General features: G+C 37.6%; 1 protein-coding gene across 6 annotated transcripts in view; it reads left to right on the forward strand.

Annotated features, from left to right (window-relative positions):
* The window catches only part of slc24a2 (solute carrier family 24 member 2), a 287510-nt gene that overhangs the window by 196251 nt on the left and 77020 nt on the right, over positions 1-14239 (forward strand). For 5 of the 6 annotated variants that reach the window (XM_048527690.2, XM_048527694.2, XM_048527692.2 and 2 more), the window contains exons 3-4: positions 4533-4586; positions 6960-7068. In XM_048527690.2, coding sequence (XP_048383647.1) covers positions 4533-4586; positions 6960-7068 — 163 coding nt within the window. The remainder of the gene's footprint in view (positions 1-4532; positions 4587-6959; positions 7069-14239) is intronic. The other variant, XM_048527695.2, reaches the window with a different exon arrangement.

Genomic DNA, 14239 nt, shown 5'->3' on the forward strand with positions numbered 1-14239 from the left:
GCTCATAGAGGTAGCGAGGCATGAGGTCAAGATTGGATATAAATGGATGATGTTAAATTTAAAGTTCTGTAAAATAGCTAATGAGGGTAGGGAGTCAGAAATGTCAGACTTCATGTAAGATTGAACATCAAGAACAGAATGTTGGTTGAAGAAGTTTCAAATGGTAAAGCATGGGAAGATGAGAAGGAGAATTGTGTCTGGAGATGATAAATGCATGGATGGGAGTTTGTGGTAAATTGGATCAAGTTGGGCAGAGGTAGATGCAGGCAGCCTGGTGCAGATGGAAGCTCATGATCTTAGTGGAGGGGAGATTGAAGCCAGGTGCTCCGTTTAGAGGAAATGGGATGCCCAGCTTGAAAACCAGTTCAGCACACTCCAACGGTGAATGGAATAGTTGGTCAGGCTACAAAATTTGTGCTTGGAGCCAAAGGCAATGCTTTCAGTCTTCCCAAAATTTAGCTGGAAGAAATTGCATCTCCAACAGGCTTGGAAGTTGGTCATGCATCCTTACAACTGAGTTGGGAAGTAAAACCGCTGTTTAGATATTTTGCATAAACTCAAATAGGTAGAAATGGAACAATGTAACCAGCCCCATCAAAGTGCCTATCACAAGAGAGATGTGGAAGGTGTAGTCAGAAATGTTAGCAACTGTGTTAAACTGGAACTTGGGATCAAATGCTTAACATGGAGCTGATTTAGTTGTTATTTTATTGATTTTAATGGGGTGAAATTAGTCCAGACTTTAAAGTACACCAGTTAACCTCCCCACAAGTTAGCCACTTGAGTTTGAGGGTAAATACAACTGAGCCTCCCCACCTTATATTTTCATTTCTTTCAGGAGAAGCTATTTTGGCCTAATGGGGGAATTTGTGTTGGGGAATGTCAGAAAATGCACACAATAACAGGCAAGACTCAACAAAATAATTGCAGCTCAAGGTTTCTGGTCCTTTTCCAGCTTTCTACCACATACCCAACCCTTCCAAACAAAAATTGTTCTTTATCACTGGTATCCTTATTGAATAACTACTAAATTCACTACAGACATTGCTGCAGACAATGTTTTATGTTTGAATTAGATTTTTAGAAGTAAGTATGTTCAAAATGTTACAAAATAATAAATATGATCAAAATGGTAAAATTGAGTTGTTCATACATGGAGTCTCCATTTAGAACGACTGCGAAGTTGTAAGCTCTTTTGAGGCTATACCAACTTTGTTTTTATGTTTTGGTTACTGGGTAAAGAGGTGTGTGAAATGCAATAGGAGATCTGATGAAACACAATTACACTGAAGAATTTAGTGATGTATTGATTAACTTGTTCAAAAAAGAAATGCTAGTGATTCAGCTGATTATATACACTGGAACTCAATCCTACTTTGCAGTTTGCACTGTGAGAATGACATTGTGGAAGAGAAAAAATTTGCAAGAAATGCAAGATTGTCATCCTGAGGTTGTGAGAGAATATTTTGGGGTGGTGTCAAGATGAAGTTCAGTGATGTTTGAGACTCTTGAGATTCAGTGGCTTCGTGTCAGGTACCTGGTAATGCTCTAATTTTAGTGGACAGGAACTCTGTGTTGGTGGTCACTGATACTTTGTGTTGAAGAATTAATGATTTTATGACAGAATTTCTGCAGATATTTTTTTAAAAAGCCTGTTCATGGATGTTATTACACAGCTCTGGAACAGATGGGTCGTGAACCCAGGCCTCTTGGAAGGAAAGTTGGACACTACCGACATGCCCCAACTGCCCTATATTGCTCTTTCTTTCACATCCAGAAGTACTCTTGCTGTCAACTGAACACTTCTATCACTAAATTGCCCATTGTATTGCTTCATATATGAATGACCGCCAGAGCCTTGCATTTCTTAGCCGGTTGATTGATATTCCACAGCTGATTGCCACATGAAATAAGCTAGTCCAAAAGTTGTTTGTTAAATTCAAGCTCTAACTGTGGAACAAGTAGCTAAGAAGCCATAGAATTATTTCCACAATTTCTTACCAGGGTCACTTCTCGCCTCTTTCTATTAGCAATTAATTTTCACAAGGTCCCATTGCAATCTACCTAGGTTTCACTATGGTGATTGAGCATCTTGAGATAAATTGATATATCTGACATTGTCTGACATTGCTATGAATCTAAATCATAAATTTGAATTTCCCACAAGGTTGTATTAGGCTAACATGACAATCTCATCAGATCACGACTGTGTGTTTTGTTGATTCCAGAACTTTGTTCAGTTTGCACATTGCAGCAGAGTTAAATTGTCTAGATAACTCAGGTTGCCTGTTAACTTCATATCAACCTGAAGCCATCTGTGTTTAGGACAAAGCTGAGTTAATGTTTTTTTTCATTTGTAGAAACCTAATGTCTCAAGATAGATTGAGAAATCTTGTAGTATTGTCACAGGCATTTAAACAAAAACTACCCTAGCATTTAATCCTTAGTGGGACAGTCAAGTTTCATATATTTCAATGGTATAATTTAACTGTTATCATTCTTTATGCATACTTTTGTACACAACTTTAATGGAAACTAATTAGTACAAACTATTGTTGAACACTTATACGATGAATTGACGTATGGATCGTAGACTTTCACCATGTTAACCCTAAGCTGCAGGATCCATTGTTTTTATTTAATGAGATACCAATTTTCTTCGGCATTATTACGGAAATAGTGATACATTATACATGGTGTTGGACTAACAACCCAACGTTTAAGAATTGAAATATAAACCCGTCTAGTCTAAGAAGATATCATCATGACATCTCTGCAGTAGTCAACGTACAACAGATTGCTACAGCCAAGTCCTTCTGTCCCTGGGGATTACCTTACACAACTTCTCAAAAAACGAATATGCTATAATGTTTAAAATGGGAATGAATTGGATAGCATTCAACCATTTAGGCATTTGATACAGGATACAGCGGAGGACAATAAAAACAATGCCACCAATACATTTTTTTTAAAAAGTCCTACTGAGAAATAGTTTAATCAACAAGAAAGGCATAAAAATTGTCTCACTTGCCTTTCATATAAAGCTTTCCAGCAGAATGCAGTGAACACCCAGACTATCAACCCAAAGACCTAGGTAATGTTCTGGGTTTCTATCCCACCAGGGCAAACAGTAGAATTTGAATTCAATAAAAAGCTGGAATTAAGGGGTCTAGCCTTGAAAACATTGTAGATTGTTTGGGGAAAAAACCCATCTGGCTCCCTAATGTCCCTTAGGGGAAGGAAATCTGCCATCATTTCCTGGCCTGGCCTACATGTGACTGAACCCACAGCAATGTGGTTGACTCGAACTGCCCTCTGGGTAACTAGACATGAGCTGGTCCAGCCAATGATGCTCATATTCCATGAGAGAATGAAAAAAAACTTCAGTAATCAACATTGGCAAATGACATACTTACTGTGCATCGTTTCTAGTCCAAGAACTTACAGGTTTGGTGACTCATGGACACATCCTTCATTTTAGTTACTTATGTTTATTCAAGTGCCTTTTCATTTCTTTAACGTTTTCTCCAAGTAACATCAGTGTTTTATTCTGGCAACTGGAGATAGCAAACATTGGATCCAGAATGTCAAAACAGTGAATGTAATGTTTTAGAGATAATAGGAGCTGCTGCAGATGCTGGAGAACCCGAGATAACGAGTTGTAGAGCTGGATGAACACAGCAGGCCAAGCAGCATCAGAGGAGCAGCTCCTATGATGCTGCTTGGCTTGCTGTGCTCATCCAGCTCTACACCTTGTTATCTTGAATATAACGTTTTGATGGGTACAAGCAAATTCAGGAAAGGTGGAGGGATGCTGCCTTTTAAGAAAAGGAGCTAGCTACCTCTATCTAGTCTAGCCAACAGTGGCATTAATCCCAGTTTGTTGTTTTAAAGAGCATCTGAAGGAGCCCAGGAAGCTGTTCAGTTATAAGTAATTGCAAAGAAGACCAAAAAGTTAAGGAAGCAGCTGGAAAACCTGTATGTCTGCCTCACTTTGGGCACAGCCCCACTGAAAGACTCCAGCAGCTGCCTCAGTGTTACCTTATCAGGGTAATGTAACATTGGTAATAATTGGCCAAGTCTGCTCATGCCTTGAGATGTTTCATGTGTCCATGTGACAAATTTGATTCAGTAAATGAAGCCATAATTTCAGTGCAATTTTCTGTACAGTTGGTAAAACGGTCATTTGCCCAGGAAATGTTCATGATGTACTGCTTGAACAAATAGGCACTTCGATTATAATACTTCGAAACAAGTTCTCAAACTGACAACTACCATGTTTCAATTTTTTTTTTGCAACCTTTATGTAAAACTTTATCTAAGGGCTGTCTGCTATGTTACCTCTGTGGCATTTTCCATCTCTTTGTTAAAATTTATTTGAAAGGCTTTCACTTATTTTTGTGGGATGCAACTTTTCTTGCTTTGACATTAGTTATTTTATGATTGCTTTGCTGATTTTTTTTATATATATATTCCTTGCATTTATTTCCTGTTTTATTCACTTCCCCACCCCCTTTTATGCTGTTTAAAAGGTGGGTAATCACCGGGGAGCCACTGCTGGCCGGAAGGATCACAACTTGCTTACGGTAGGAGCAATTGTAACTAGTTTTCATGGTGATGTTGTGTGATGTCTGGTTTATTAATGTGGTCTTAGCTGTCTACTGTAAGTCACATGGTGCAATTGTTCAAATTGTGTGAATATTCCTGTCTGTTGCAGGAAATCTGAGTGCAGACTAAACTGTTGTTATCTAAGACAACTTGAGGGGCCAATGCCTTAATCAGCTCAAGTTACCAGATAGCATTGGACGGGGACTACAGCGCAGCTTAATAAATGCCACCGATCACCTTTTTTCTTTCAAGTTCCATTAGATGTTATGTTTCATTGAGAGCTGGGAAATTGCCTGTGAAAATCCATCCCTGTGACTGACTGTACAGCTGAAACTAATTAATGTTAAACTCGTGTGTTTAATGAGTGATGGCATCATAAAATGATAAAGCAAAGAAAGGTAACCATTTGGCCCAACATGTCTCTTAGTTGGGACTATCCAATTCCTCTGATTCTCCTCTTTTCCTGCAAGTGTTTAGACAGGTTCTTCGGCACAGTGGTAGGTCCCTACGTATGAACCAGGAGGCCTGGGTTCCAGTTCCACTTGTGCCAGAGGTTTTTCTGAGCAGGTTGATTAGAAGTTCATTTCCCTCCAAGCATTTGTCCAATTCTCCTAAGAATTACTATTAAGTTGGTTTCCACCGGTCTTTAATGTACAGGATTCTAGATTGTAACAAATCCGGAAACTTCAAGAAACCAATTCCTCTGTCACTGAAATGGGTTAACTATTCGAACAAAGCCCGTTTGTTACTTTGAACATCATAATTGCCTCTCATCCTTCTTTGCTGTCAGGAAAACAATGCCAGCTTGTCCAAGCCTTACCCAGGACTGAAGCCTCTCATCCTTGGTAAATCTCTTCTGCACACTTTGAAAGGCCTTGATATCTTTGCAAATTCAATGTCTCTGAATTGAGCACAACTAAGATGAGGCCTAAAGGGTGCTTTTCTATAGGTTTAACATAATTCCCTTTCTATTGTACTCTCTGCTTTTATTTATAAAGCCAAAAAATAGTGATTTTTTAATAATATCTGTCGACTGAATTTGTCCTGCCATTCAAAGATTTTTTTGTTTGTCTTTTCTAAAATTGTTTAATTAAATTGCATTGCCTCATCCAATTCTTCACACCAAAATGTATTTCTGCTTCAATTTTAATCAGCCAGATTTCTACCCATTCCACTAGTCTACATTTTTAAAAAGTTAAGTCCCGTAAGCTAAGTACAGGACAGAGGAAAATGTGTTGGTAACTGCTGTGTTCCTAAAAATGACGCTGGGTCACCTTCTTATGTCAAAATTTCAGTTTCTTCAATGTTAAATTTGTTTAACTACCCCTTCCTTTCAAATATGTTGTTTTTGTAACATATTGGTCAAACTATAGCTAGCAAAAAAGTCGAGTGGCAGGTAAATGAGAGAAGGGAGATGCCTATCACACACCCACACACACACACAATCACCGAAGCATGCAAACGTAATATATTAATTGAGTTTCCTCAGCTCATTGAGTTCAAGAATCTCTTCATATCACTTCCCTTGATGACACCTTGGCAGGTATTTTGTCCTTTATCAAAAATCAACATAATAAGGAAAACAATGTCAAGTAAAGGTCTTTTGTAACAGTTTTCTACAAAACAAAATAAATCCTATGTGCAAACTTTGTGCCTTGATATGTTTTTACTGTTTTTCCCACTGGTTTTAAGATCCTGTCTAGAATTAAAAACCGTTGTCAAGTCGCACATGAAGTAGTGCTTTGCTTTGCTTCAAAATATTTTTACCAGAGTTGTCAACAATTGTGTGTCAGTGTTGTAGAAAGATTAAAATGAAGAAAACAAAAACTGTCACAAACATAAAACTGGAGCAGGAGTAGGCCATTCTGCCCTTCAAGCCCCCTCTGCCATTCAATATAATCATGAATCATATCATCATTGAGTGCTGCATCTTGATCAATCAGTCTGTGAATAAATATTGAGCCACAGTAAGCAGATTGTGTTATACAGTAGTTGATTGTAGTACCCCCCGACTATCTCCGTTGATCAGGTTGTTGTGCTGTATTCCGGCACAGATTGCATCTGTTTAGTATCTATTTGGTGCACAAACAATTGATATAAACTGTGTAACCACTCAATTGCAATAAGAGCCATCTCCATGCCTGGAAATTGTGTTTAAAGGTGCGCAGTGGTGTTTTTGGTAGACTTTTGAAATGCATTAACATTTGAGGTACACCTATACACAAGGAGTTAAACTGACTGTTATTAAATACATTTTTTCTTATGTATTTTGTCTTTTGACAGATTTGATGCTTTTAGATACAGGTGGAAATAAGTAAAAGCGGTGCTTATTGATCTTTGCTGTTTTGCAGCCCAAGCCACGTCTTCAACGAGGTGGGAGCTCAGCTTCCCTTCACAACACACTCATGAGGAACAGCATCTTTCAGCTAATGATCAACACTCTGGATCCACTTGCTGAAGGTAACCTCCTACACTTAGATATGAAACTTTACACATGCAATTGCTTATATCCAATAAGGAACCTTTACAAACAGGTTTGCTTAGAAATATTATACTACATGGTGTAAGCATTCAATCTTCAGTCTATCACAACATAACATGAAGCTATCTTTTCTTTCATTGACACAAACCAGACTCTTGCATCCGCTACCAACGATATACTACTCAGCCTTTCCTTCCCGCAAAGTTGCCATCGGGAGGAAATTGCTGGCCATTTTCTGATTTGAGCAGTAGAACACAATGGATGTAGCAAAGCAGCAGTACATTTTTGAAATCTTCCTGTTATTGACATCAGTTGAGTAGAAAATTGGATGAAGTGGAACATGGGCTATTATTTTGCAAGTAACAGAAATAACTACTAATTTGTTTTGCATAAGAATTGTTTCTCTTGTGACTAAAATCTAAGAAAAAAATCAGATTTGAAAATTTCTCCAATACACATTGATCCCACAGAGAACGATGGTTCAGTGTTTGGCAGTGCTGCTTCACAGTGCCAGAGACCCAGGATTGGTTCCAGCCTTGGGTGGCTGTCTGTGTAGAGTTTGTTTATTCCCCCTGTGTCTGCGTGGGTTTCCTCCGAGTGCTCAGGTTTCCTCCCACAAGCCAAAGATGTGCAGGCTAGGTGGATTGACCATGCTAAATTGCCCATAGCGTTCAGGGATGTGCAGACCAGGTGAATTAGCCATGGGAAAATCATGATTACAGAGATAGGGTTAGGGGTTTGGGCGTGGGTGGGATGCTGTGTGGAGGGTTGATGTGGACTTGATGGGCTAATCAGCTTGCTTCCAAAGTGAAGGGATTCTGTGATTCTGTGAATACTCCAGTGAGTCACTTGTGGTATTTAGTTGCAGTTTATGCTGATCAGTTAAAATGTACTGGCAGACTGATGTTACATTGATTTAGATCCTCATTGTAAAAAAGAAGTTTTTACAACTTATTGACAAAGCCTTCACTTTTAACACCAACTCATAAACTATAAGTTTAGTTTATTGATGTAGCTGTGCTACGTTCTTGATATTTTTCTTTGAAATATTAAATACCAGAACTAAGCAACAGCTTTGGAATTGATCAGCAAAATGAGGATTTCCTTTCCAGTTGCTATCTCTTTCTTTATGTCCTGTACAGATATCTGTAATCATGATTTGCAAAAAACACTGGAATATATGTATTTCCACAAATGACACCTGAATTCTTTCTTTGGAAAAGCTCTGGTGCTAATTATGCTTTCTGTAGTGCAGGAAAAAACATGGTGTTGAAGGGCATTTTATTTTGTTCATTTGCTCTCCTTGCTCAGTTATAACCTGTCTAACATACAGTAACGTCAGCTGTCATTGTTCTACACCTTATCAATCCAAATTGGGACAGAATAGTGGATGCTGGAAATCAGAAATTGCTGGAAAAATTCACCAAGCCTGGCAGTATCTGTGGAGAGAAAGCAGAGTTAATGTGACCCTTCTTGAGAACCAAGGAAAATACATATTCTGAGCCATTGCAATATTTGTACTGTTCTTATCAGGTACCTTCCTCAGGGTCAGAAATGAGATTTCCCAATTACTGACAAATTGTGAGTAATGTTGTGCCATTAGCTTCAGCCCATCAGAAAATAAATTCAAATGGATTAATTAATTCCACTTAAATTCAGCAAGCATCAAGGAATACAGACCATCAGAGGGAGAGAGAGAATGAGGACACAGCTTTCAGTACTTTCAAATGACTAAGTCTGTTTCCTAAAGCACTTAATTGAGGTTGGAAAGAACAGTATGTGATAAGAACAATGTGAAAGGTGATCAGTCCATGTCTAAAACAGTTTAATTTGGACTAAAACCCAGGATGCAAATTCTTTTTTCTATGCAGTCAAATCTGAAAAGTTACGGTAGTAGCGGTTTCTTTTTGTTTGATTAAGGAAAAAGACTAAATTCTTTGCTTGTTTTGATACAGACTTTCTTAGCTGGTAGACAATGCACAGAGATAAAATGAACAAACTGCTCCCATATTATTAATAAATATATAGTCTTAAGAACAACTGTGTTGCATTAACTAAATGCAGTTCTGGTTTGGTCTCTCAATTTACTGCCATATCGTAGAAAGTAAAATTGGCTGGGGTATACATATGTGACTGACCCAAAACTACCCATTTCCTGCCCAGAATGTTAATTCCAACACTAATATTAATTGCAAACAGTATTACGGCTGTGTCGAAAATGCCATCAGCCTTCAAGATAATGCAATAGGATCTTCTATTCAATTCTGGGAACCGACAAAGGTGAAAATAAATTTTTAAATGTGTCCTGAATATATATTTTTTTAAATATAAGCAGAAAATGCTGAGAATACTCTACATTTGTGGATGAAAGGTTAAAGACCTGAAATGTTAACTGTTTCTGTCTCCACAGATATCACCTGATCACTTGAGCATTTCCAGCATTTTATTTCTGAGTGCACCATTCAGGTTATTTTTTATTTTTGCAGTGTGGAAAAACCTTTCTTAAATAAGGTCAAAATGGTGTTAATGAACGAATAGATTAAGTGAGCAGTCCTGACTTGTGCACATCAAAATAGAAGGTCCTAGTTTCTCAAGTTTAGCGTTTGCAGTCTTGAAGTATTCAATGGAATACTGAGTACGTCAAAATCTCATGTGTTTCGTATGCTGCTTTAATGAAGAATCAGTAGAATAATTCACCTTAAATGAGAACAAGCCAGCTAATCATGTAAAATGTCTGTTAATGATGCAAAGTAACAAAATGTTTCCAGGTTACTGAAGGGGTATGAAAATAGAGTAAACTAATATAATCCAAGGCAACAGAATGCCAAAACGAGGTGTGATTCTCATGCACAAATGCCAGATCCTTTGGACTACTGCGTGAAGCTCTATGGAAAAGATTTCTGGAGCTGTTTAGTGGTGCCAAAGAAATGCTCACTGAAAACATGATGCTGCAGAAGAAAGAACACTGCACAAAGCCTTTGCTGCTTAAGCCATGCCAAAGGAAATGTTTTCATCTGAATCTATCAATGAAGCGGAGGCAGATAAGTTGGAAATTGGTAAGTACAAAGTTCTTGGATATTTAATCATTTGAACTATTCCAGTCTGCCACATTCGCACCATTATTTGTAAATGAATAATCATTACACACTTAGAACTATGCAAAATAGTTAAGCATGTAATTCTGATAACTGCATACCAAACTAAAGTATGTGCGGTAAATTATATCTGGCTTGCTAATGACGGCCATTTGTATACTTCACTCTATACTAATTGGTTAATTATTTGCAAGTCGAATCTGAGGACTGAACTTTTAACTCTGTGTATCCTATCCATGCAGATTGGGTTATCCATCAAGCACGAGGAATTTGTTTCTCCAGGCCTCAGACATCACATGGGAGGAAGACCAGTCACAACCTGATCCAGATGTCCAGGGTCTCTCTCAGTTTGGATTAATGAATTGTCGCTATCAGCAATGATCACTTACACTGGCATAATTCTGCTCCTATATCTTATGGTCTAATCAGTATTGTGCTTTGTCAAGCCATTTGCCCTGTCAACATCTGGGCAGCTTTATTCCTTCCATTAGTCAACATAAAGAGGCATCTCAGGAAACTCAAACCTTAGCATCTTCCAAAAAGTCCAGTGTCGCTGAAGAAAAGCAGCCCCTGAAGAAAAAGAAATTCTTCTTCACTATTTTAACATGGAAATCAAGAATTTTCCCTGTGTTTTCACATGACAGATGTTTGCTCATGTGTTAATTTTGGTTCCATAGTAAAATTATTTCTTAACTGTCACTGAAGGATGATATGAACCAGCCTTTTACACCCGAGATTATATGCTTTTTCAAATCCTAGCAGGTCCCTGTGTTTCTCATCTCTTTGCATTGGGTTATCCTGAAAGGCCCCAGGGAGATAAACATTCAATCTGCACTATGCACCATTAAGCATACAGGTGGTCAACATATCCTGTCAGCTCCTCACACTTCATTGTCATAATTGTGTCAGAAACATGATGGCAACTTAATTTACATTTCGAAACCAGATTTTAGGGCTCAAACCTTGCTAAAATGCACATGACTTTGCAGATTAATGCATAGTTTTCCAAACATCCCTTGTGTTGTTTGGGGTGGTCTGAGGAGGAATAACTGTGCCTCTGAATCTTTAATCAATGGACCAAGTACTTTGCAAAAAGAAAGTATATGTTGTTCCATGTTTGTTTCCTCGGGGCAATCAGCACTACCAAAATAAATGAAAGTAGTCCCTGGATACAGAAGTAGGTGCTTTGCATCCCTTATTTGCAAATGGAATAAAATCTGCTTTAGATTTGAGTAAAGGGCGGCTTTTGTTTGTCTTTTGAGGAAAAGCAAGCCAATGCAATTGGATAATAAAATGTGAGGCTGGATGAACACAGCAGGCCAAGCAGCATCTCAGGAGCACAAAAGCAGGAGCTTTTGTGCTCCTGAGATGCTGCTTGGCCTGCTGTGTTCATCCAGCCTCACATTTTATTATCTTGGAATCTCCAGCATCTGCAGTTCCCATTATCTCCAATGCAATTGGATACCTGTTGGGTTCTGAAATGGCATCCATTGTACCTAAACAGCAGGCAGAGTCTGCTGATCCCAATTTCATGCCATTTATGTGTCTGTTTGTTTTTTTTTTCTTGCTTTCAATTAGATGTCTATGGTTTTGACACAAGCTAAAAGCCACCAGTTCCCCCTTAAGGCAAAGCATTGAACATTTTCACCATATACAGCCAGTAGAAACTTTGTAAAATGACCATATTGATTGGTTAACTGATGACAATAGTGTAATGTGACATGCAAGTCACTGCAAATTCAGCACTGTCACTTAGTCATTTTAAATGTATTAATTGTGATCTATAAAATAATAATGGAACAAAAATAGATAGATACTTGGTTGAAGTATGACATCTAATCCCCAGATATTGAAGTAAATATTTTATCTCATGTAGGAGGAAATAATCTTAAAGAAATACATCTTGCATTTAAAAATCAATGGACCAAGTACTTTGCAAAAAGAAAATACATGCAATCCTTATTGTCTGGTTTCCGACTGAAAATCCAGCAATCTCTTTCTCCAGCTGTCTCTGAATAAATATTTGGGCCTGACTGCCAGATGTTCACATGAAGAATAAATAATTAAATGAGAGAATAATGTATCACAATAACAGAATTGCAGGAGGAACCATTCAGTCCATCTTGTCTGCACTGGTTCTGTTGTTTAATGCTAATCTCCTGCATTTTTCCCAAATATCTACACACCATTTCTATCCAAATGATTATAATAATAATTGAATGTCTCAATTGAACCTGCCACACCACATTTCCATGCAGTGTGTTACATACCCTAACTACGTGCTGCATGAGAAAGATTTTTGTCTCATCACTTTAAATCTATGCCTTTGTGTTTTTGTCTCCTTATATGGATGGGAACAGATTCTCCCTATCTATTCTGTCCCACCAGCTCATGAGTTTGAAGACCTCAATCAAATCTTGTCTCAGCCACCTTCTGCCTGGGGAGAACAGTCCCAACCTCTGAGCAGTTTCTCAATTTGGAACCATTGCCAATGCCTGTACTGTATTCCTTGGAAATTAATTGTCAGAATGAATGAAGTCTGGGGAAATTGTCAAGTACACAAGTTGCTCCAATTTTATGGAAATATTCTGTTCAGCACATAACATTTAGTGAAACCTGTTTGTTACAGAATTATCATAGATCAGCATTCAATACATTGCAGTGGAAACCATTTCCCTATTCACTATTCCAAGAAATACAATGCTTATCTCACCTAAGGTTGTGGTCTTGAACCTTTGCAGAGAGCTCTCTTATCACCATTTCATTTAAATAGTTACTGTTTTCAGCTGCAAGTTAATATTAATTGCAGAATATGTGAATAATGCATATTGCTTCAATTGATAATGACTAACTTGGACAGTGTTCCCAATAAACAGCATGCCAATAAGCTAATGATACTTGTCTAATGAATGTGCAGCGTTGAAAGTATCACATTGATTTGATCAGTTTGGGAAAAAGAGCCATTACATTGTTTTCATCTCTTGCATTTGGATTTTTGGGACTTTGTTTTGTAAATAAAAGTTCAATTACTTAAACGAGACTAAAGGCTTCTTATGTTACCAGACAGGTTGGATTTCCATTGTTCTAAATGGAGAGTTCCCAATAACTTCAATGCTTGCACAGTTGGCAGTGGCAAAGATGTTCCTGGTTTTTTAAGAAAGCAGATAGATGCGTTTCATTCAGTGTCACAGTATAAAGAAAGGCAGATTAAGGTTTCTCAAACAAACACAAAGCCAACACCATCTTTCAAATGATTACATGCCTTTGGAGTAAACATCAAAACATTGCAGAGCCGAACAGGGATACCTGTTGAGGTTGCAGATTAATAAGGATGGATCACCATGTATAAATGTATGATGAAGTTCATCAATCCTCACCTTGAGTCCATTTGGTGGTTGGCAGCCCATCTCTCTTGAGCAATATATTTTTAATTGATATAAATGTTGTATCACACTGTATTAATTTGTCCATAAAAGCAAAAAGACAATCTGCACCTAGTAGATTGTGCATATACTGCTACATTGTTCTCATGGCATTCCATAAAATATTAATCAGTTTCCAAATAACGGGCACCTATCATCAGCATGCAGCTCTCAGCTTTTGCATGTTTTATTGAACTTGTGATTTTCACTACATGATGGTCATTGGTGGAATTCCTATTTCTCATTTGAATGATAATGTTAGTAATGTGATGCACGTTGCAGAAAATTTCTTGTAGAAGTTATTCCATCTTCCTTCCTTTTTCTTAAGCAATTTAAGACTAAAACATAATTAGTAAATAAACAGGCATAAGGATATTTCATTGTTAGGTGGCAAGATCTAATCTGGTTCAACTGATTCTATTGTTTAGAAACAGTTACAAAATAAAAATGCCAGACACTTTAGTAAAATTGACATAGAAATCAGTTAAAATCACAAAACTTCCTTAATGAAATGAAATATCATTTAACAAAAGTTGCAGCTACATTGCAGAGTAATTTTAAGGATATGTTCCCAGGATGTAATATGTTACACATGTAAAGACAAGAATGCTTTTTAGAAAAGTAGTTTGTGT

The sequence above is a fragment of the Stegostoma tigrinum genome, chromosome 3 (assembly GCF_030684315.1).
Source record: "Stegostoma tigrinum isolate sSteTig4 chromosome 3, sSteTig4.hap1, whole genome shotgun sequence".
NCBI classification, from domain to species: domain Eukaryota; kingdom Metazoa; phylum Chordata; class Chondrichthyes; order Orectolobiformes; family Stegostomatidae; genus Stegostoma; species Stegostoma tigrinum.